This window comes from Euleptes europaea, chromosome 2 (genome assembly GCF_029931775.1).
Source record: "Euleptes europaea isolate rEulEur1 chromosome 2, rEulEur1.hap1, whole genome shotgun sequence".
NCBI lineage: Eukaryota > Metazoa > Chordata > Lepidosauria > Squamata > Sphaerodactylidae > Euleptes > Euleptes europaea.
The window spans coordinates 103,709,920-103,735,880 of NC_079313.1; the positions used below are offsets into that span (position 1 = coordinate 103,709,920).

A 25,961-nucleotide genomic window follows, 5' to 3' on the forward strand; every position below is an offset into this window, starting at 1 on the left:
TATCTTCTGAGCATCACTGGCATTGAAGCTGGCTCTTCATTGGAGCTGGGCCTCCAGCTTCTAACGTAATAGTTTTCAAAACACTACATCCTTTACCCTTTGTTAGGGAGACTGCATATGGCAGGGGAAGAGAAGCAATAGTGGTAAGTTTATTTTGTTTAGAGCTTTTATACCCTGCCTTTCTACCAACACTGGTATCCAAGGCAACTTATAAAGTCTATAGAGCAGCATTAAACAAGCTGTCTTTCAGGGAAGCTTGTCTGCCATTACTGATTATTCCATTCAGGAAGAAAGAAGCAAAAAAAACCCCCAAATTGTCTGGCTTTAACCAACCAAATTGACAAAGAATTCAGTGGTCAAAATGGGATTAATGCAGCAGCTGTCATTTTTCATAGACTGTATTTTGTGCAACGAGGTTGCCTTAAGATGTTTCAAGTGCTGGGTTGCCAGGTCCCTCTTTGCCACCGGTGGGAGGTTTTTGGGGCAGAGCCTGTGGACGGTGGGGTTTGGGGAGGGACTTCAATGCCATAGAGTCCAATGGCCAAAGTGGCCATTTTCTTCAGGGGAACTGATCTCTATCACCTGGAGATCAACTGTGATAGCGGGAGATCTCCAGCCACCCCCTGGAAGTTGGCAACCCTATTCAAGTGTCAGTTTAATAAAACTGTGTTTTATTTCTGTTCAACACCATTAAAATTACAGGAGTTTCATTAAATTGTAGCAATTGTTGGAAGAATAATTTTCAGGCTATAATTCATCATGCTAAAAGCAGATTTTAAAAGTAAGCATTTACACTGTAAAATTATAATTTCAGCATTTCAAATCCATACATGTGTTAAAGAACACGCTGAAAGTGCAGATGTTACAAAATTCCTGTAACTGGACAGGACCCACAGGGTTGTTTGAGAAGATTCCTCTCTGCTGCTCCCGCCCCCCAACCATTTAAGAAATTATTTAGCACAAAATACCAAATCAAATGCTTCAAGATTTAAGAAGTTACGCTGAATAAAACATTTCTGTATTAAAAAGTTAGGAAGTACAAGCAAACTCACAAGGAATTTTAATTCAGACAATTTATTAATTAAATATGTTTAAAAGTCCTGGTAATTGTCTCATGCTTGCATATTGTATAATCATTTTGTTACCAAGTATTATTCCTCTACACTGCTCTGAAAGCCACCATGCCTCCACCTAGTTCCTCAAAAGAAAACAAGGACAACTGGCACACTTTAAAAAGAATATGCTAATAATGTTACAGGAAGATATTGCACTGCCAGCCATTAAATGCCGGCAACATTTCTACATCTTCCTAATAAAACATGAAAGCAATCTTTAAACAAAAGGAGAAACACCCCCAAATCACATTCAAAAGCTCTATGCAGTAAAAGCACACATCATTCTATGCTGTAATTATAAAGCAGAACTAGATTGTGTACTGTTATGATAAAGCAGAACAAATAATTCCTTACTTCAGACCATTGGTCTCCACCAACATTTTGAAGCAAGACACAGAGAGGATCAGATTTTGAGCCAACATCTTTATCAATGAGATTATCACAGCATATGGACAGTTCCACCTTGGTCACGCAGTGAGCCATCTGTAAAACACATTGAAAGATGAAAAGGGGAATGATGAGCTCTCATTAGAACGTATTTTGCATGTTAAAGAAAATCACAACAAAAGCAAATTAAGTAGATGGAACCAGGAAGCCACCTCTGCATGAGCAGAGCCTAGCTGTTTCACTCCCCGAGTGCTTGAACCGGAGTCCCTGCCAGGGCCGCATACTTATGGGCACCAATCACCAATCTGCTCACACAATTCTTCATTCTCTAGACACTAAAAATACTATCACTGTAAGAGTTCTAGGATGAATCATTGTCTTGCACACACCCATAGAAAAAGCATCTAAGAAAATAAAGTCTTTTCCATATTTTATGGGTCAACACACAAATACAATCCAACAGAGGCTTGGAATTGTCCAAAATGAAAGCAGAAAGGCTCCGGATAGAGACCACATGGCATGGAAGCAATGAAAAACCTTCTCCACAATGATGGAAGCAACTTTACAGCTTCTATATAGAACTACCAGTTCACTGGGTTTACAATAATACTCTTGTTATTGAATAAATAGTTATTCAATGTAATACTGTGAAGATTAACAATGCTAAAGCTGTTTTTAAAACACACAATCTGCAAAAGCAAGCTGTACAAGGAAAAACATGTTGATCTTTCAAAGTTAAGAAATATATACAGTAAACTTAGTCTGAATGTACCAAAATTTTCAAAAGTAAGTATTCCTCACCATCTTTTTGAAGAAACCTAGTATGACAAATAATACTTAAATTATAGGATCACACAGGATTCTCTACTTCACTACTCAATTCAATATGAGACAACAGCACAAAATAGCTGTACAATGGCTCAAAGATCTCATTAGCAGTCCTCCAAACCAAGATCACATCTACTCCAACAATGTAACACCCAACTGAGTCAAACTTGTATCCACACAATGAAATATAGTCATGTGATCCTAACGCGAACTGTCAGATTGAACTTTAGCCAGCTTACATAAAGGAGGCTGTGCTAACATGCTGACAACATTTTGTACTATTACAATACCAGGAGGCTGCATTATAAAATGCAGAATTACTGGAAGTTCCACTATAATTTATTATATTTATTTATTTTACAAAATGTACACCCAGCCTTTTCCACCCTCACAACAGCCACCACGGCGGCTAACAAATTAAAACATATATAGTAAAACCACATCTTAAAAACCATTAAAACCAACAAAAACACAACATTGCAACAATTTTAAAAATACAAAATCATAAAAACAATTAGAGCACTGAAAAGGAAGGAGGGATAATGCAGCGACAGTAGAAGCCACAACCAGCAAAAGACCCCTATCAGAGGTCAGATTTAACCACCCAATGTTCGAGACTCCCTGGTCTACATTCTAAACATTCTAAATCTTCTCAGCTCGTGCCTTCTCGCCAATAGAGTGTAGCCCCTTCTTTCCCTAAGCCAGGGTTCGGCAAACTCATTAGTCAAAAGAGCCAAATATCAACAGTACAACGATTGAGATTTCTTTTGAGAGCCAAATTTCTTAAACTTAAACTATATAGGTAGGTACACTGTTTATTAACTTAATAAACTTTAATTAAAGTTTTAAGTCTTAATTAAACTATCAGTACACTGAATAAAACTTGATATCATACTTGTGATCTTATTTATTGATAAAAATTAAATTGTAAGTCCCTGCCATTTCCCCCTCCCCGTCCGGAGTCCTCGTCTGGAGGCCTGGTCTACCGCCATAAAAGCATGGTAGACCTGGCCTCCGGCTGAGTCCCATTGGGAGGCCAGGTCTACCCATTGGCTTTCTTGGCAGTAGACCTGGCCTCCGGAGGCCCATAGAAGCCAATTGGTAGACGTGGCCTCTGAAGGGGGACTTTTTCCTCTCCTTGGAGTCCAGGTCTACCGCCAAGAAAGCCAGTGGGTAGACATGGCCTCCCAATGGGACTCAGCCGGAGGCCAGGTCTACCAAAGGAAGCCCGCCCCGCCCAACAGCTGATAGGCAGGGAGGGCCAGGAACCACTGAGCCGCCCGCCCAGCAATCGCGTGGCTAGAGGGGAGGGGAGGCTTTAGCCTCCCAACCATTGAGGGGAAGGGAAAGGGGGACCCGGCCATTCTCCATGGTGGGGGGGGGAGAGACAGCGCACCCGCACACCCGCTCTCTCTCAGGCGCGCCGGCTCCGCAGCCCGGCTGCCTGAGCGAGCAGGCACAAGAGCAGGGGCTCCGAACCAAGTTCAGAGAGCCGCATTCAACGGGCCAAAGAGCCACATGCGGCTCAGGAGCCGCAGTTTGCAGACCCATGCCCTAAGCTGAATGAAAATTTCTTCCTAATTATGCTTATCCTTGGATCCTCCTTTCTTCAACTCCATCTCTCTGCCAACAGTTAGTTCCATCAATCGCTGATTATCAGACCATTGCCTATTTTGTCCCATCAGTCTTGACTACCCTTGGTTTGTTGAGCAGCCTCCCTAGTATTTTTATTGAACTGCCCACCTATAGCACTTTCTTTAAGAGTTATGGCATGTGCATTTTATAAAGCTACTTCTTTGATGATCCCTTCTCCAATTCCTTTTGGGTGACCTTGGGCCAGTCATAGTTCTCGCAGAACTCTATCAGTCCCACCTACCTCACAAGGTGTCTGTTGTGGGGAGGGGAAGGCAATTGTAAGCCACTTTGAGACTCCTTAAAGGTAGAGAAAAACGGGTATAAAAACAAACTCTTCTTCTTTTCTCCCCTGTCCATTTCATTAAACCTCCTTCACCCACCCTTCCCCTCAACTGCCCATTTCCCTGTCCATTCCTTATTGGGCATCCTTCATTTCATCATTCCCCGCTCGCCTCTGGGCTCCTGGCCCTTTAGCTTTACTACCTCCTGGTACCTCTACTGAGTCCTCAAGAGGACCCATGGTGGTTCTTTTACCCCTAGGGACTGAAAGGTTTAAATCTCAATCAAAACAGCATTCCTATCTCTTGCTGAAGCAGCAACGTTTTGTTGCTGACAGCTTTGTTCTTGGAGCAGCTAGAACGTTCATAAGCATTTTATGCTCTCACGCAAGCTCATCCAACAATGCCAGAGGCTTCGCCGCCACAAGCACAATGCAACATTGATTTGGCCAGAGCTAATTCATGACATAAAATCATCACCAATGTCCTCTAACAAGACTCCCAGGAATTAACGATGCATACTTGATCCACTGAGTAAACTCGAGGGTAGTCCCGTTTGTTCCTGTTCTACTATCATAACACAAATGTACCCACATTTTTGAACTGACATAGGATGACAATACCCTAAAGAAAAGGGTCTCTTTAGAAGTGTCAGCCAACAGGTGTCACGCTACAATAGTGTTGTGTGAAAGTGCATCCCGCCCCTGATCCTGTCTGGAAATGCTGACTATACCACTCAGGGGAAAGGAGGAGTTTTGAACGGTTGGAAACAGAAGAGGGCTGGTTGTAAGGGAGGGAACAGCACAAATGTGCAGTGGCCGGGCAGGAGGGTACAATTGAGGGAGACACCTAACTGCAATGAGTAGACCATGGAAGAAAGAGAGTGAAGGTAACAAAGGTTTTGGAGAAGATGGGACAATGAGGCACTTCCTTCTCACTCCCAGCTCCCTGTAACCAGAACACCTACTGCAACCCACAGAAGTTTTATTTCCTTGAAAAAGGGATCTTTGTGGCCAACCCCCCTAAGGGTGCAATCACATTCATCCCCCACTCCCACTGAGCCTTGTGTTTTTCACCATCAAAACTTTGGGTAGAAAATGTGGCTCATCCCCTAACCCCTTTCCCTTAATAGGGGGTGTCTAGTTTCTTTACAGGTATGGCAGAGCAGGACCAATGGAAGCTGATTTCAGACCCTGCTGAAACAACAACAGGCCCACGCATCCCTTTCAGAAAGCCTTTCATTTGTGCTAGCAACTGGTCACCCCGTTTCTTTGGGTGGTGCAAGGAAGGCTGGAACATTAGCTATCCAGGACCGTGGTCAATTTCCAAGCTCACTGCAGAGAATAATGGGGAAGTGTACATCATAATAGGGTAGCAGGACAAACTAAACAGCCCCAGGAAAAAGCAACATCTAATCTGGCTCCATTTTTACTAGCCTCCTCCATTTGCCTACAGATCTACCTGACCGGCAGGTCCTTTGACTATAATGCTGTGAAATCAGCCACTTTATAGACTATTTGAATGTAAGCTAGGAAAACCTCCACTGAGGAGTTTATTCTCTGTTCTAGAGAGGCAAAAAGCCTGAGACATTAGTTTGCCAATTACATGAACTATCTGGAAAACAGTTGCACAGCAAAGTTGGTTTACCATGGAGCAGTTTCTGGGGCAACTGTTACTGAATGGTATTAAGTGTGATCCTGGGTCTCAAACGACTGCCTTGCTTGCCTGATCTAGGCAATTTGCTCCCAAAAGAAAACCCAAGATGTCTCTGGACAGAAAATACAGTAGTAATAACCTGAGGGAGACGAACCACAGGCTTGACACAGGAATATACTTTCCTGTTGACTGTATTGACTCACTCTATGGAATCTGCCTTGAGTCCCAGGGAGAAAGACGAATTTCTTCTTGTATGAAGAAATACTTCCTTTTATCTGTTTTGAATCTCTCACCCTCCAGCTTCAGCAGATGACCCCGCATTCCAGTATTATGAGACAGGGAGAAAAGCTTCTCCCCGTCCACTCTCTCCATACCATACATAATTCAATAGACCTCTATCATATCTCCCCTTAACCGCCTTCTTTCCAAGCTAAACAGCCCTAAGTGTTTTAAACGCTTCTCATAGGGCAGTTGCTGAAAGAACATAAGAAAAGCCATGCTGGATCAGACCAAGGTCCATCGAGTCCAGCAGTCTGTTCACACAGAGGCCAACCAGGTGCCTCTAGGAAGCCCACAAACAAGATGACTGCAGCAGCACTATCCTGCCTGTGTTTCACAGCACCTAATATAGTCGGCATGCTCCTCGGATCATGGAGATAAAAGGTATGCATCATGACTAGTATCCATTTTAACTAGTAGCCATGAATACCCCTCTCCTCCATGAACATGTCCACTCCCCTTCCAAGTTGGCAGCCATCACCACATCCTGGGGCAGGGAGTTCCACAATTTAACTATGCGTTGTGTGAAGAAATACTTCCTATAAGAACATAATAGTACCCTGATAATTTTGGTTGCCCTTTTCTGCACCTTCTCAAGCTCTGCAATATCCTTTTTTAGGTGTGATCAGAACTGTACACAGTATTCCAAGTGTGGTCTCACCATAGATTTGTACAAGGGCAGTATGAGAGCAGCAGTTTTATTCTCTATTCCTTGTCTAATTATGGCCAGCATGGCATTTACCTTTTTTACAGCAGCCGCACACTGGGTTGACATCTTCCTCAAGCTATTCCACTACCACCCCAAGATCCCTTTCTTGGTGTGTCGCTGGCAGTACAGATCCCATCAGAGTATATGTGAAGTCGGGATTTTTGGCCCCAATATGCATCACTTTACACTTGCTCACATTGAATCTGATTTGTCATATTAATGCCCATTCCTCCAGTTTGAAGAGATCCTTTTGGAGCTCTTCACAGTCTGATTTTGATTTAACCACTCTAACTCATTTCGTGTTATCTGTGAACTTGGCCACCTCGCTGTTCACCCCCAACTCCAGGTCATTGATGAACAGGTTGAAAAGCACTGGTCTCAACCCAGATCCCTGAGGGACCCCACTGCTCACATCCCTCCATTGTGAGAACTGACCATTGATTCCTACTCTCTGCTTCCTATTTTTCAGCCAGCTTTCAATCCATAAGAGGACTTGGAATCATAGAGTTGGAAGGGACCACCAGGGTCATCTAGTCCAACCCCCTGAACAATGCAGGAAATTAACAACTACCTCCCCCCCACATCCCCAGTGACCCCAACCCTTCCCCCACCATGCAGGATCCCACAATCAAAGCACTCCCAACAGATGGCCATCCAGCCTCTGCTTAAAGACCTCCAAAGACGGGGACTCCACCACCCTCCGAGGCAGTGCATTCCACCATCGAACAGCCCTCACCGTCAGAAAGTTCTTCCTAAAGTTTAGGTGGAATAGCTTTTCTATTAGTTTAAATCCATTACTCCGTGTCCTAGTCTCTGGAGCAACAAAGAACAAGCTAGTTCCCTCATCGTGACATCCCTTCAAATATTTAAACATGGCTATCACGTCTCCCCTCAACCTTCTCTTCTCCAAACTAAACAAACCCAACTCCCTAAGTCTCTCCTCATAGGGCATGGATTCCAGACCTCTGACCATTCTGGTCACCCTCCTCTGGACACGCTCCAACTTGTCAACATCCTTCTTAAAGTGTGGAGCCCAAAACTGGGCACAGTATTCCAAGTGAGGTCTGACCAATGCAGAATACAGGGGTAGTATTACTTCCCTTGATCTAGACACAATACTCCTATTGATGCAGCCCAGAATTGCATTGGCCTTCTTAGCCACCATATCACACCATTGACTCATGTTCAGTTTGTGGTCCACTAATACTCCCAGATCTCTTTCACATGTACTGTTGTCAAGCCGACTTGTCCTCTTATCCCATGACTATGAAGTTTACTTAGCAGTCTTTGGCAGGGGACTTTGTCAAAAGCCTTTTGGAAACCCAAATACACAATGTTCACAGGCTCATTCCTGCCCATTTCTTTCATCACTGATAACTTTCCTGGGATGACGGTGGTGAGAGGGTTACTAATCCACAGAATGCAAGAACCAGTATGTGTGGTGTTAGATTGGGGTATCATGAACTCAGGATTTCATGCAGTGTGATGCAGCCCTATTATATTGGATTCCAAACGTTCTAGGTAAGCAAAGTACACAAAATAGTTCCTTAGAAGGACTTCAACTTAATCATCAATATACACAGAATCTATTCATGATACTCTACAAGGTTAGCTAGAAAGTACCATTAAAAGGTCATGAAAGGTTTTGTTAAATGAATGCAGACATATTCATTATGGCTAAATGTTGTCATCAGGTTAACTTTAGAGTTGCTACACGGGGCTTATGAGAGCCAGCATGGTGTAGTGGTTAAAAGCGGTGGACTTTAATCTGGAAAACTGTGTTCGATTCCTCACTCCTCCACATGAAGCCTGCTGGGTGACCTTGGGCCAGTCAGTTTTCTCTGAACTCTCTCAAACCACATGGAGGCAGGCAATGGCAAACCACCTCCAAATGTCTCTTGCCTTGAAAACCCTATGGGGCCGCCATAAATCAGTTGTGACTTGACAGCACTTTCCACCCACACACACAGTACTTAAATATATGCTACAAAAAAGCAATAACTTTGCATTAACCTGGGCATCATCCAGGTTCGCTCAATGACTGTCTTCTGTGCATACTTTTTTTGACAGCACAAAGCTCTAAAGGCAGAAATTATCCCGCCTACAGAAATGCTCTGATGGATCCAAACCAACATGTAGGTTGGTACTCAACCTTAAGCAGCAATCCTAAACAAACTTTGAAATAATGCTTAGGAGTAAATATGATTAGGATTGGACTATAATCTTCGTGGAGGGCCACAAGGTTTACAACCTGATGCTAATCATTCTAGTCGGACTAACACTATCTTTAAAAAAACCTTGTTACAACTTAAATCATGAGCAGTTTTACAAAACCAAATTCTCCATTCATTTTCAAGCAAGTTGCTTACAACTGCAACCTAAGAAGGTGCAAAGACTTTAAAAGATTACAGTGGGGGAGAGAATAAAGCCTAATAGCACTTACTGGCTATAAGCTATTGTCAAAAGTGCTATCTACAGGGCCATTAAAATTATTCAAAGCAAATTTTGGGAAAGCTACACTTGCAGAATGCATAGCAGAAATTTTCCTACTACATAAAATTTAGAAAAAATGCAGACTCCCTTCCTTGCTTGTATACTAAACCAAGATATACGATCAGTAGCTTCACATAAGGCATTTTTAGTACAATTTCATGAAGATTGTGGGGAGAGCTCTCAATTAGTGCCTATTTTAAAAAGCCTACTGTCTACACCGATAAAACCAGCAGGGTAGAATAAAATCTTCTCTCTGACATGCTAAGTTTCATAATTGTAGTGAGGGGAGACTGAAAGTTAAGCCGTTCATATCTGTCTTATTCTGTGCATCCTTAACTATGACTAATGCTTGAAAGTGCATGAATTATACTGTTATTTTTCATTCAAAATTTTAAATCGCTGCCTTTGGTGATTGCTACATCATTTCCTGGACCGGAGGAAATCACTCTTTGCAGTCCTCATAAATGTTTCTGATGTCATATTAAAAGGAAAACTCTGGAAGGGCAAATCTATGGTGATTTGTACAAAAAAGAAATACATCCTAGTGAACTGCACCATTGACACACTGATCAGACACCATGTAGAAGTTTCAAAGGAAGTTACTCCAATTTAAGTATGTTCTAGTTTGCAGGGCAAATCCTCTACATGAGTTTTAATATTTATAACAATAACCTGGATATAGTTAATGTTTAATCTAACACTGTGATTAATGGCCTTTTTAGAGCACATTTAATTGATTTTACCTGAAGCACAGTAAGCAAAGCTAGAAATGTAACATCTTATTCCCATGCAATTAGTTGGGTATCTGACCAAGGGAGCTTTGATTCTTGTACCTGGGAAATCTTGTTGGCCTCTAAGGTGCTACTGGACTCAAATCATGCAAAGTTGTAGTTCTTCCTCTTATTTACTCTTTTTCTTTTATTACAGATGAATGTTTCAGCATTAGGGAGCCCAGAACTAATTTTTTTTAATGGTTGACAAAATAGCAGGTGTTTGCTGGGGACAGGGAGAATAAAGTAGACAATTTTAATAAGTGTAAATCAGATTTTTATTTTTTTAAATTATTCCTTTAAAAATCTAGGTTAAAATCAAACATACGGATGACTTTGTAGTGTTTTGTGATCTGTACCCACCCAAGCTCTACAACAGATCTAATCTTAGAATTGTCATTATTTATGCCTTTACCAACCACCAAGCACAGACATTTACTTTCCACTTCGTTGAGAAATACTCTTTTTACCAGCAACGATCAACTACTGTTTAATGGGACATTTTGGATCCTTACTACCCACCTCTACTCAGAATTCCTACTTTTTTCAAGTGTTCTTAATTTCAAGCAACTATGTACAGGATTGCAGCCTTCAAATAAGTGTTTCGGCCTAGTCTTCTTGCATATCCACAGAGCAAGCAAGATATTCATCTCTTCTCTGCAACCACACATAATTCTACAATTCAAATGGGCTGCATGACCAGAGGTTTTGGATTATGTTCCTTGACTGCATGCAAAGGTTCCATTAAGGTGACAACCAGTATCTTTCCATAGTTATAGCAAATCAATCAGTATCCATGTTAATTCAGGAAATATGTTAATTTCACCAGGGGAGATCAATGGTTTCAAATTGGTATTATAACTATAAACAAGGGATATAAACAATTTAAATCAAAACCATGTACACTGGTTTAGGGGAGCGGCTTTGCTGGCAAGTGTTCACGTAGTGGAATGCGAGCACAAGGCCCCCGTTAGTTGTAAGTGAAGTGAAAACATCTCTGCTCAGAGAGATGCATTCATGGAAAGAGGGAGGGAAGTACGTCATTCATCACCAGTGATGTACAGAGATACTAAGAACATAAGAAAAGCCATGCGGGATCAGACCAAGGTCCATCAAGTCCAGCAGCCTGTTCACACAGTGGCCAACCAGGTGCCTCTAGGAAGCCCACAAACAACACAACTGCAGCAGCATCCTGCCTGAGTTCCAAAGCACTGAATATAATAGGCATGTTCCTCTGATCCTGGAGCTAAGAGATACCTGTAACACACACAACTGCATTCCTAAATACACAAATTATTCCAACAGATGCATTAGAGAGATTTTAAAGTAATGTTAGTTTTCTTTAGTGGTGGAGAAATTACATAATTTTCTTCCAAAGAATGCATGTCTGGAGAAAAGCTATTGGAATCATTCACAAAGTTTGAATAAATGTTGGAAATTTATGGAGGAATAAAACACTCATACCATAGTATTTCCCATTGCCAGGGAATGAAGAGAGCTGAAAGGAAGAAAGTCGATTCATTTGAAATGTGGTGTTGGAGGAGAGTTTTACAGATACTGTGGACCACCAAGAAGACAAATAAGTAGGTTCTAGATCAAATCAATCTTAAATACTGCTTAGAATAGGGGTCCCCACTGGGGTGCCAATGCAGCCATGGCGCCCACCAAAACCTTTTCTAGTGCCTACCAAGTATTTTTAGAAAGTAGGTGGGGCCTGGTTGGGCTTCTGCCCAGCAAAGCTTCTGAATGACCTTTGGAGATTTGACTGGCTGTGCAGATTTTTAAAAACACTGCTTTGGCAGCAGCTGCCCTCACAATACAAGGATCTTCACTGTGTGACTAAAGATAAGCTGTGGCAGCTCTTTTGTGGCATGCTTCACCACTTGTGGCAGCCATTCTGTGACTGTGCCTACCACAGTATGTCAGAATTCCAAAGGTGCCCACAGGCATACAAAAATTCTTCTTCCCTAAAAATTAACTTCTTTGTAGATACAACCTTGGTGGTGATAGACAGCAACCTCCTTTACAGCAACCTCTGTCTAGAGAAGTGGTCCCCAACGTTTTTCAGCCTGCAGCCATCTTTGGAATTCTGACACAAAATGGCTGCCACAGGAGGTAGAGCCAACCACAAAATATCAGGGACTTGAGGTTATCTATCGCTCTGATAGCCGGTCTTCAACATTTCGGGCAGAAGCTCTGTTTAACAGAATGCCTTTTAAAATTAACATATTGTTTAAAAATACACTCTTGCATCCACACAAAATAAGTATACTTAGTCCTGCGGTGAGGAGAAAAACTACAAACCTACTCAAAGTATTTTTAGCTCCTCCCAAGACGCAAGATGTAAAGATTTTTAAGGGAAAGGGAGACAATTTAAAAGATTTTATAAACCAAGAGTAGCAAACCTGCAGCTTAAGCATCACATGGGACAGAGGTACTTGCATACCTGAATAGGAGCCACCCTGAATGTGGCCTTTGGGCTGGGGAGTGCGGGGTAAAAATGTAATAAAATAAAAAGGAGCTGTCTTCAGCACAGCCACAACTAGTTGTGCTTGCTACTTCAATGCTAAGTTGGCATCTGCTCCTCTCACTGGGCAGACATAAAACCATCTCAAGGTACACACACTCTAGTGCTTACTTGAGTAGCACACTCATTCTTTAAGCTCTGCTTTACAGCATTTACCACGAATCTACATGTCTTTGATGAACTCTACTTGCACCTATATTATTCATCACCAATTTCCACACACATATAATGCATACATTCCACCCCTATTAAAATGTGCTTTGGGTATCCTCACCATCAGCATGGAAACCTCTGCCCAACATTCATCCTAGTTAGTTGTTCAGGTGTTCACTTCTGCATCTTGCTATTAAAGTACAATTTACTTTCAAAATATTAAATTCACACTTTTTTGATCTTTGTACCACTAAACATCACACACACCATTTCAAGCAATATTATTTATCCTCAGGCTGACTGGCAATTAAACTCATTCCAAAACAGTGATAATAACTTGGTGCCAATGCACTGTGAAGAGAGTGGGCTTTTAAAGTTACTTGTGCTGGTACACTAAATTTAGCAGAGTGGGAAGAAGGGCTCACAAAACTGATCTAGAGGCTGAAAATTCTTTGTGTTAAAGTGCATAACTCAGATATATGAATTCTTAGGTGGAAGAACCTGGGTGCTTTCAAGGGATATTGGATTTTTCATAGAGCTTATTTATCTTTTTACAAGTTATATTCATTATACAAAGGAAGACTGCCAGTCCTAGTATTTATACCAGGTATGACCAATCCAGACGATTCATGGTACCTATCAGTCACGGGGGCCAATGTGGCACACCCACTGAAATATATTTCTACACCCATAGAGAACATATGGGCCCAAATACACATTGCCCAGGTTCAAACCCTGGATTCACTTTCAGGATTTTTTTCCAAATGCAACATCATTTACCATATTTTACATGGTCAGTTTCAGAATCCATATATAAGCTGCAAAGTAACCTAGATGTTGATGACTCCATGTAGGAGTGCTAGGTAGATCAGATAAGGGTGCCAAGATACTTCAGATCCTTTCTTAACAAGAATGAAAAATATAAATTCCGTTGATTTGCCTACCTCTTCCAAACACAGGCCTCTGCAGTGTCATTTATGGAAAGAGTGTAGTTTTATCTTTTTTATGCTCCATATTTCATTTTTAAAGAATGGCACAAAATCTTCATAACTGAATGTTTCTCCACAATTTACACTTTAAAACTCACTGAATAGTTTTTTTTAGAGGTGTACTTCTTGTTTTCTTTCAATACTAAATTCTGGCTTGATTTTTTTATATTTTTAATATATGTTGAGAAAGCATAGCCTGAACTTTTAAAAATATATGGCTAGCCGGGAATTCATTTTGTGCTGGTATTTATTCTAGCTATTTTTGACTACAGTGAGAAGACATTAGTTGCAAATTGCTTCTTGAGCTATTCAGCAGCAAAAACTACACACACACACAAAACACACACTCAGAAATAAATATGACGTACTTTGCATTTCTTTATCTTAAGTTTCACTTGGTATTTATGTTTTTTGGTTAGGGTATCTTCATTTTGCTCCCTATTTATTTTTAACTAATCTCTTTATTATTGTGGGTTTTTTCTCTTTTTATTAACCTTTGCATTCTGTGTTTTCTTAATTTTAGACTGTAATGGACTTTGGCCATATGAAATTAAACTTTATTACATTACTTGCTATTTTGATGGCCCTTTCACATTTTGGCTTACATTTTATTCTGCTTCCATTTTGTGTTTCATATCTATTTTCCAAAAGTGAAAAGTCAGAAAAGACTATCAAAACTCTGACATATATTCAGTGTTCAGAATTGCGATGATGTGCAATCTAAACAGTGAGTGAACTTACTGAAAGACTAGCACAATGTAACAGCTCAAAGATCAATCTATGTAGATCACAGAATCTTCACTCTAGATGCACAGAACATAAATGTTTGGTGAACCCACACAAATTTGTGAGTTCATCAAGATATTGAATAGTTCTTCCTTCTATAAAATGTGGAAGAAAAATTTGGTTAAATTAAGCAAACATGCAGTTTTTGGATTCAGATGCAAAATACCAGTCTTTAGAGCAGGAAGTTAACTAGCCCCCTTCAAAATGCGACCGGAAATCCTACTCAAATTGCATTCTACCATCTTTTCACATTCAGATACCTTGGAGTCTCTTAATGTTTAAAATTCTAACCTGTCTGTTTAGTAACCTGCATTAGCCTTTGGAAGTAGAGTCCTAAATGATGTACCTTCAATCTGTTTCCATTTCACACAAGACTAGACTGATGATACACCTACTTCATGTAGCATTCCAGAAGATACCAAGTACCAACATTATTTTCACTTTTCAAGTGTAAAAGCTCTTAACAAAACTCTGGTACACAGCACTCACAGCAAGTATTGTGTATTAATATGAAAAAAATGTACTGGGGCATATCGTCTCTTTACTTCTGTCAGCTTGTTCCAGATGCTCTGACATCTGTTAAATATGCTGGTCAGTGCCACTACTATAGTTTCTGATTTTGTGCAGTCCAAAAACACCTCTTAACAGTTCCCTCTGATTTTTCCATATATTTTTTATTTAGTTAAAACTTCAAGCTACTACGTAGACTAGTTGCAAAACTGTATACTGTGAAGCATCTCCTTTTGTTGTAAGCTTGAATGTTAAGATGGATCTAGCCTGTGTAAAGCAGAACTCTATTGCTTACCATGGTTTTATACATATAGCTCATTTCTCTTTACATGGAAGGGTTTTAGGCCATGATAGATTCCTTTCCCTTCTTTGCTTCTCATACATTTGAGGAGAGTTGGCTGGAATGCAAGGTAAGACTGATGGTAATATCTATTTATTGTGTGTTAAAACATTAACACCTTTCAACAGGAATAGTCCACAAGGCTGCTAACAGAATACTAAATATTTAACATCCAACAAATACTAAAACCAAACATCAAAAGCACACAGACAACAGCAGTACTCAGCCAAATGAACTAGAAGTAGCATAAATAACCAATAAAAACCAGCCAGGACCACTGAAACTTCTCTTAAAAAGAGAATTTTTGACCTGGCACTGGAATGTCAATGAAGCAGCAAGACAAACCTCTCTGGAAAGGGATTTTGTCACTGAGAAGGCCTGCTCATTCACTTCCTCCTACCTAATATCCAAGGGTACCATTATACATGAAAGGCCCTCTGAAGATGATCTCAATGTGCATGTCAGTTCATACGGGGAATAAATAGTCCCTTCTGGGTTCAGACCTAGAAACACTATTTTAATATGAAAGCTTACATTTGCTTTCCTTCCATTGATTCCATTGTTTCCTACTTTGATTGCTGTGATTATGTACATTTTCCCCAGATCCTATCTGCAATATTCCATATTTGTAAAATAGTAGCAACTAATTTTAAGTATATTATGCAAGTAAATAGAGCACTACTAATCAACTCTATACTTCCGTTGCATTTCACTCTACACTCTTCGGTAGATTTAAATTCTTCTTCTCTGAAATTTTACAGGGTACCTATACTCATTTTGTTCAGTTTTGGCTGTTTTCTGGTATAGTTTCTTTCAATATATTTCGTCTGTCCTTCAAATATTAAATTATCCTAATATTCCATGAGAAGAGAGTGCCCCTGAATATCAGCAGCATTGGATTCCATTAAGCAACCAGGTAAATTTCCAAAAAAGAGGAAGAATGAAAACTAACTCTTTGTACTTGGACCTAATTCCAAAATATCATAACCTGAAATTATCAGAAAGAGAAGAGGAAATAGCAAAACAACCTTCCATTGTTGAATGCAAGTTGAATGCAAGTTGAGCTTGGGGCTGTTACAGTTTCCTGCTTCCAACTGCATTGTTGAGTTAATAAGATGGAAGAAAGGAACCTGCCAGGATGCAGAGGAAGAAGCCAAACCCTACCCCAAAGGCTGAGAATAATGCTTACTGGCCAGTTTTTTAAAAATCGGGTTTTGTACCAGACTTTTCTCAATATTATGGGGGGACAGTTACACTAGCAATTAGTACACAACTAAGATCAGTAGTTCAGCAAGATAGTAACTTCCTTTATAGCTTTGTTATGAACACAACCAAGTCCTGATGGATTACTGGTATAGAAACAATTGGCTCCAAGACCCCCCACAAACCACCTTTCTTCCAAATAATTTCTGGCTAAGGCAGAAGTACATATTTAGATTCCTGGCAATTCAGTTTCACCTTCTGTGCCCTTTTAGTATGGATTCCTAAAAACTGTTGCTTTAAAGCTACCTATTTGATGACAAAGTTATGTCCTTAAAATTAAATTGGCAAGATTTTTTTTTTCATTCCCCCATTTAAAAAAGTTTAGTAACATGATAGCTTCTAATACTGCTGACATTTTGGGCTTGCTCTCTCCTAATATTAAACATTAGGAAAGTGCAATGTAAAGTGTAAATGCATATTTTGGAACTTTCTCGCAATTCAGCAAGAAACACACATATTTAAGCAGACTCACTGTGCTTGTAACAAGATGCACATATGCACTGAAGTGCACATCAAGATCTATCTAGGTAAGTTCCCATTTATGTTGCAATAGAGATTGGTATCTTGAGCTACCAGCCACACAGAATCTTGTAGTATCTTTGGTTGGGAACCACTCTTTTTCCATTTCCTATTACTTGTGTTTTTGCATTGTTACTTCAGTATTTGACACAATATACTGTTTCATGCTTTACATATTAAGTATGAGGATTACAGTAACCTCTTATTCAATAGGCTGAGGAAGTGTGTAGCTGCCAAGGGAATTTTACCCAGTTGCCAGGCTTTCCAGAAGTGAATCTCTCTTGCAGAGAAATATCCATACACAACGCAGCATGTCAGCAGACCTAGCTCAAATTCCAGCTTTATTATTAAGATGCAGTAGCTTTCCACATGGGAAAATAGGTAGAGACTGCTCCAAGTATGAAATCAAATATCAGTTACAACTTTTTAAAATCCATGAATTTACAGAGGCACATTAGTTGACAATCCATGCATATTCACAACATACCTCAGAACTGACTTTATTACAATTCAAGGTCCAATTAAAACAAACTATCCTCCTTTGAAATGGGGAATGACTATTGCCTGTTATGTTTAACAGTGATAGTCCTGCAACTGTTCAAGCTTCAGTCGTACTTTGAAAAAACCCATAACTATTTCAACTGTCTTCCCACTTGCTTTAGAATTCACAGAGTATTATTTCGTAGCTAATCTTCTTAACTCTAAACAGACTTATTTATTTGCTTGGTCACCATTTCAAATTTCATCATCCCTGGTCTATGATACTGCAGCCTTCTAGCCAAGACTTTCCATGAAGTGCGGGACAGTGACATTCTTTTACTCCACCACTGTAGTATGAAGTCACTGAAGCCTGCAAAATTTAATATTGCAATATTGCCAGCAATGGCATCAGGCCATCAGCAATTATCGTAAGGATATTTTTGCTCTACAGTTATGATCACCGAACGCTTGAGTCTGAAGTGCCTTTGTGCTATGAAAATAGGCTAAACATATATGACAGAGCAGTTCCAGTGTCATTACATCAAGACTGAAGGGAAAATGTGTCATCTGCACAACTCCACTACCATACCACCACTTTCACATTTATTCTGTTGCAACCATGCAGCTCTAAATGTTTAGGTGATGCTGGAGTACACAGCACTATTTATTCCTGATCCATAAACAAAGCCAGCACAACTGGTTGCAGTAATTCCTAGTGATAAGAACAGGAGACTAGACTGCCCTTTTAATTCACTATTATACTCTTAAGTACCAATTACAAGGTAAATCACACAGAAGGAAGATTCAAGTGGATGGGTGGTTTTTGTGTAACTACTTAAACTGAGAGGACTACTGGTGCAATTCATCAATTCAAACACCTCTACCTACCTTGATCCCATTTATATGCAACAGCCTTCGTGTGAGATTATGTTAAGGCTATAGCCATATAGCTACTACACCAATGGAGAAAATCCAACCAGAAGCACTTTACATGGGCAGATGAAACTGGCACTAGAAATTGAGCTACATACTCAAACATGCATTTTCCTGCATGAAATTTTATGGGGGCTTCTTTTTCTCATTTTACCCACCACATTCTCTCACAATAGTGTAATACTTTAAAATAATTACCTTCCTCCTTTCTTGCAAGTTGATCATTGAAATAATTAGTGCTGGCTTGTAAACTGACACTTTCTAAGTAACTGCAATTTCATTTTCCCCTAGATAAAATGTCAGGTAGGAAATCACGAAGAGTCAGGCTGAATGTTACATTATGGTGTATGCCAGCATTTTACATGCAATTATAAAAGTGTACAGTATTTTTGAATTCACATATGGGTCAATGCAGTGAAAAAATATGTTTGCCAACATATGTGAAGCAGCTCTGACAATTGCCCATGTCACCTGTTCTATATCCCTGCAACACTATCGCCAAAGCTAATACTAACCATGCAGTTTGTGCGTGCAAATATCCCGCAGAAACCAACAAGCTGTTATACCGTGTCAGTATTCATGAAATCTTCAGTTTCCATTTGTGAAGAGAAGACTTATCTGCATATCCTCTTCCCTTAGTTGTGAAGAAAATAACTGTAAAGTCCAGAGATCTTGCCATCCTCCTCCAGCAGAAAAAGAAGCCAAGAACCAGTTTGTATGATTGTTTATTTTCCACAATTTCCCCTGCATGTGTACCATTCTTTAGCAGTATTTTCTTACCAGCAACATCTCTACACTGAAAATACCAGGTCATTTTGTAGTAAAGAAAACACTTCTAATGGTCCTCAGATGTCTTAACAGTACCAAAAGAAAATCTAGTATCTTCACTCACCTGTAAGTGGACATTTGACTGATGAAAATCAGCAGCTAACATTTTAATTGCTGTTCTTCTAAACAGTCAGAAACGTCATCGACTTAGATCCAAAGAAGCACAGAGTTTCCAGTCATGTTTGGGAGAAGTAACCCACTCTGACATCCAGTGGAAGCCCCTCCCTCCCTTCAGGAGGGCTTGGGAGAAGGGGGGAAAGCACTGAAAATCCTTACCAATGTGAGCAGAAATTTCTCTAGATCCAAACCATAAACAATTGCCCAGCTTGTTGTCAACTCTTTGTTCCCACAATTTCTTTGTAAGTGTTGCTTACTAATAACTCACTGAAGAGTGCATTAAAAAAACAGAAATGCATAATTTACATCAGAGCTATTAGTATAGTTCTTTCGGTAAGCCTCTCGGGAGCATCAATACTTCAACACCATGGCAATCAGATCAATTCTGTTTGTCTTGACTTCAATCTAGCAATGTATATAGAAGCTACCATTATTGATAACAAATGTTTTTTGCTTTCCACGTCATTTTCAAGGGCAACATTCTTCTGGCTCTCGTATGCTATTACAGAGACTGTATGAGCACATAATTCTCTAGATGTGGTAGCTGTGTACAACTAACCAATATAGATTCCCAGAAAGGATAAGAAAGAAGTGAATTTTCCAGGGTATCCAACACTATCACATTTAAGTAAAGCAGGCATGATTCCGGCAGTTCAGAGTAGCCTATGTAGTTATCTAGGGGGAAGATACAGAATTAAAAAAAAAATTAGGTGCCAACTCTGTACAAAACTAGGATTAAAACATTACAAAGTCCAAGGCACTAGTTCTAAAATCTTAGCACCCACAGACAAATTCAGGCCTAGGGTTTTTCTAATCTTGTATTAATGTGATGACACTGAGCATGGGATTTCTTTGCATAAAAGAATGTTTTCTATATATTCCCTACTGCTTTGGAAGGAAAATTGAATGATTTCTTGTATTACATGCTCATTGGAATTAAAAAGAATTATTTTTCTTTACTTTTTGTCTAATATGCTTTTTCCACAGATTGTATTAATTTGCTCCAGGATTAACATTATAGAAAGCAAAAAGAGGGATCCAATAGTGGTTAAGAAATATTTAATAAAAACAAATAGAGTTGTGCAAGAAAACCCTGTACTTCTCATTCCTGATTTATTTAGAAATTTTCTCTTTTCCTAAGGTTATGAATTTTTACAACTGAGTTAAGTCAACTTGCTCTGGTCTCTGAAAATCACCTTTTATTAGTATACACAAGGCAGCTAAAATTTGCTCTAGTTCCTGTGTTAGTCATAATCCTGAAGGTGGTTTCAGCGGGTTTTAATTGCCTTAATACTTCTAGTCATTATTACTGAGACTGATTTTAAGATTCTAATTTCAAAATGAGTCAGGAATAAAGAATACTCTTTCTACCTAGTTCTCTTTTTTGTGTGAGGGAAATGCTTATCCTACAGATATTATCAAAATGCTTGTTAGAAACTAGACAGCTATTCATCTAAGCAACTGGAAGATGCAAACTGCAAATCGGCATTCAGCCAAACATGCAGCTGAAATATTGTCGAAGGCTTTCACGGTCAGAGTTCATCAGTTCTTGTAGGTTACCTGGGCTGTGTAACCGTGGTCTTGGTATTTTCTTTCCTGATGTTTTGCCAGCAGCTGTGGCAGGCATCTTCAGAGGAGTAACATTGAGAGACACTGTCCTTCAGTGTTACTCCTCTGAAGATGCCTGCCACAGCTGCTGGTGAAACATCAGGAAAGAAAATACCAAGACCACGGTTACACAGCCCAGGTAACCTACAAGAACTCATGCAGCTGCAAGTTTCAACTACCTTACAAGAGTTAATAGATAAAGGGGTAGCAACAACTATTTGGGGACAAGACGAAGAATTATAAGTAAGGCTGCTCTGATAAAGGACATTGTCTGCATTCTTTAAAGTTTCCACAGTATATTTCCCTCATTTTTTGTGCTAAAGTGAAGTTTTAATATGTCCATGTTAATGAATAGGTAGGAGTCTCAGAGTCAACTAAATAGCCAAATATCTATAGTTCTGCTATAAATAAGAATCATGACAGAATGAATACAACACCCAAAACAGGTTTACCTAGTGTAACTCATAGTCAGGCTCCAAGGAATGTTCCATTAGTTACATATACATTTTCTTTATTCTGGGAAGCCTTACTGGGTACTATAGTTTACCTTTGATTACTGGGCAAACTTCTGCTTAACTACCATTGAATATGAACACATGTACATGTCAAGTTTGCACCTGCAAACTAAGGGAATGGTTATATTGTTCCTTTGTCTGAAGAGGTAGAGAAGTAAGCTATAAAATTTCCTGACATGCTGCATCCTACTCATGAGTTTTTAGCAATAAATAAGTTTTAAATTTTTCACACTTAGGAAATCCAGTGTTGGTTAAAAACCTATACTGTGAGTGAAATGTCAAAACAGAATGTGTTGTATCCAGCAGTGCCTTTCTGCTGGCAAGGACCATCATCAGCAGAACAATGTTACTAGATTCAACCCATTAAGCTTGCTCTGACTGATCTAGGGATGAATTACAAATCAGAATCCAATGTTAATTCCATTACCAGACAATTCATTTTCTAGACTCAATACTGGAAAAGTCCACTTACTTAATAATGATCAAATTCTCATGAAACCTCTAATACACTAATCAAAATACAAAGCAAACTCTTATTTGAAGAAATGTTACTCTCAGAATAACATATTTACATCTCATTCTTTTTTCCCTCCACTTTCTAGATTTTCTTGTGAGCGTAAGTGCATCTTGCTCTACTCAGTTCAAACTGGCAACAATAAGAGTTTATGTTGGTGACAAATACAATATAATTAATGTATGCTGGCCGACGGCTGTAAATAAAAGTGTCTATCTATCTGTCTGTCTATCTATCTATCTATCATAATTAACATACTACAAGTTGAGTATCCCTTATTCAAAATGCTCGGGACCAGAAATGTTCTGGATTTTAGATTTTTTCGGATAAGGGATACTCAGCAGTAGGAGAGCTGGAAGGGGGCTTGAGACAGGGGGCTGCCTCTAGGGAAAAGTTTCCCCCCTCCAACCACTCACCCCGAGTTGCTGACGCTACGGCTGGAATGCACCCAGTAAGCTCCCATCGTCACCATTTTGAAAATCCGTGTGACCTTGCTTTTCAAAGATGACGGAAGTACCTTAAAGGGACTGTGGCAATGCACAATGCTTCTAGCCTGTGAGTAATGCCTGCAAAAACGTTCAGTTTTTGGAATATTTTGGTTTTAGATTTCCAGTTAAGGGATACTCAGCCTGTACTTTGTTTGCATACAGGGAACTTTTGCACAAACACACACACACAATGTGGCAGAGCACTGAATCTGGACCAGAGGGGTACAAGTTCAGATCTCCACTCAGCCATTACATTCATCCTTGGACAGTCTCTCTCTCTCAGCCTAACCTACCAGTCACATCGTTATCATTAAGATAAATGACATAGGCATATGCACTCCCCAAGCTTGGATACAAATGCAATGAATGAAATGACAGGTGCGTATATGCAGAAAGCCGAGAATGTGTTAACTGGACTTATGTATCTGTTAGGTCTCATGATTACAGAGATATGTTTATGTGGACAATGCCAAATTAAGGCAGACAGAAATCTTATTTTACCTTACCACTGACTAGGATGGGATTATAGTATCCTGCATAGCTCCTGTTCTCTCCCTACCCCAACCATGGGCATAAGCTTAACTGTTCAAAATATACAGGTCACAACAGACAACTTTTCTGTGCACATAATACATTATCATTTCCCCACACAGGAAACTTCTCTTAAGTGGTATAGAAAAACTACACTTTGTCCTCTATTTGTCATCTAAGACATTTGATCACCATTTCAGAACTAGGAGGCTTGTTTTCATTTTTCCTTTAGGATTACTCTCTTCGCTTCTATAGGAGCTAGAACTATTGCTCTATGCTACTAGCCAGCAGCTAGTTTTCCTGGAGGACCATCCTGACTTTTAAGTCAGGGCTATAATATGCTTCTCCCAGAAGGGTCCTAACAAGTTGTTGCCACAGACTTTACTTGGGTAAAACTCTTCTCTTTCTAGGCTACCAACTGAGAGATTAGGAGGCACCTCTTAGAATAGGCTCCATTTGTCCCATGGGGTTCTAGTTGTTGGCTTTTGGTATATATGCTACAACCACTTAACTGTAAACTGCTAAAGCATTTAATTTTTTGTAAAAAATAAAGCTATCCAATAATAGACTGCAGCCAACTTATCGGCATTCTAATGCGCATCTGAATGAGCATCAGGTTAACACGTGAAGTGCTGAATGCAGTAATGCATACATAACACTAAAGACTACTTATGTGCCAGAGACTTCCTTGGCTAGATCAGGGCAACTGAATGGTAGTATTCTTTTAAAAGCAAGAAATCCTGGGTTTTAGGAGGTTTAGTAATTTAAAGGGTTTAATGAAATTATTTATCAATGGACACCAACTTGAAAGCCAGTAAGAAATCTTTTAAATTTCCCTATAAAGACAAAGGGTTACCAAGGTAACCTATAAAGAATGAACATACTGTAAAAAATCTCAGTGCAGTCACCCAAAAGCCACTAACTTGCTTTAATAATTTCAACTTTTCTTCACTTGTTGATTTTTATGCCTAAACTCCTTCCAAGACCTCCCACAAAATTCCAGCTGTCATATTTCCAATCCCCCTCAAAGCCAGATTTTCATGTGAAGATTTAATAGTTTAATCATCTCCAAATGAAACAAAGTGTAAGTATTTGTGGCTACATCTGTAACATACCCATCCTTTTGCTTGGCTCCAAAATATTGAAATGTAGACTTTGAACTTCTCAAGGTGGTTGTATGTGTGCTATTTAGTAAAGTACCTCATACATTGAGCAAAGTATCGTGGCAAACAGCAGCAGGGTTATTATTGTACACTGCCTTGGGTGTTTTATAGTACCATAGTGGCTCATACAGTTTATAAGAAATTAATACTGATATCTGTAACTCAGTGTGGATTCAATTCCAGTTATTAAAGGAATGTCATTTGTTTTACCTGTTTGAGTTATGCTTAGATCATTCACTTGTCATTTTGCAACAATTCTGTTTAAACACAGAAAGTTAATAATGAAATTATTTGGATGACTAGTCTCTCTCAATGTTGCTTCTTGCTGTAAACTATTTCCAGGAGCAAGGTTTTCAAAACCCCATGCTTAGAAGGAGCTAACACATTTTGGAGCAATTCAAGATAGTAATTTTTGTGGACTAGATAAGGAAGCTGCAAATAGTTTTTCAAGGTCAGTTAAGTCACCATTTAAAAATATTTTGTTGTAAATCTTTAGGATACTGATTTGCAGTCAGCTAAGGCTGCCATGGGACTTACTTCTGGGCAAACCTGCTTAGGATTGCTCCCTAGAGCTTTGTATATTATTTCCCTCCCTTATTTAGGCTGAAGGAATAGGAAAGATGTACTGTTTCTGGTTAACCTCCACCATCCCCTACCATTCCATTCTTTGTGTTGCTCATGCATAAGAAAATACATATAATTGTATGCTAGAAGTCATTTCCTAACCCCCTAACCAAAAATAAAATAAAATGCAAAACTGGTTAAATTATTGCCAACTTGCAGAATTGGGGTGGGGGGTAGAATTTTCATCTTATCAATACTTCGACACATGATAGCTCCCACGTTCATTTAGGCTGCACACTTGCCTGGAAGATGTTGACTTTTTCACATTTGCTAGAAAATACAATTAAAGTTGTGTACATGTATAAAATCCTTTAATATTTCATGGACTTACTACAATTTTACTCTTTACCCAAGAACACACATATTCTGCCAATATTTAGATCCTGGTCTATAAGATCATTACTGAACAGCAAACTGCTCAGTTAAAATCTTTAATAATGGCCTCTAACACTAAATGCATGCATTTAAAAAAAGAAAGCACTAAAAATTTGTTACTTTTAAAAGGATTAAACATACATGATAAAAACCTGATGAGATTTTCACCACAATCCACAGACCAATCTAGATCATGAATGCATGTTTTCCAGTACCTGCAGTACCAAGAATATTTGCAGAAATATGCAAATAATCCCACCTCAAATACTAAAAGAAACAAGGTATAAGCCATTGAAAGAGGAACAGAACCTAGAAACCAGCAGTTTAATTGCATTTCTTACCAAGAAAAGCAACACTGAAATTCAAGGATGAAATAGTTACTAAATTCCATCCTCCGCAGACAAGTTTCTTAATTCAACTAATTCTTTAAATAAAACCATGACTTTAAGTTTCTGTATTTTTATTCTTGCAGGAAAGGAATAACACCCAAACGATTGACAATTAAGAGTTCACAACTTGAAAAATAAAGGAAAAAGCTTCATTTCCTA

General features: G+C 39.3%; 1 protein-coding gene across 4 annotated transcripts in view; it reads right to left on the bottom strand.

Moving 5' to 3' along the window:
• Positions 1–25,961, bottom strand: part of LOC130473926 (RNA-binding protein 12-like) — a 60,651-nt gene that overhangs the window by 22,985 nt on the left and 11,705 nt on the right. For all 4 annotated transcript variants that reach the window (XM_056845572.1, XM_056845573.1, XM_056845569.1 and 1 more), the window contains one exon: positions 1,470–1,598. In XM_056845572.1, coding sequence (XP_056701550.1) covers positions 1,470–1,598 — 129 coding nt within the window. The remainder of the gene's footprint in view (positions 1–1,469; positions 1,599–25,961) is intronic.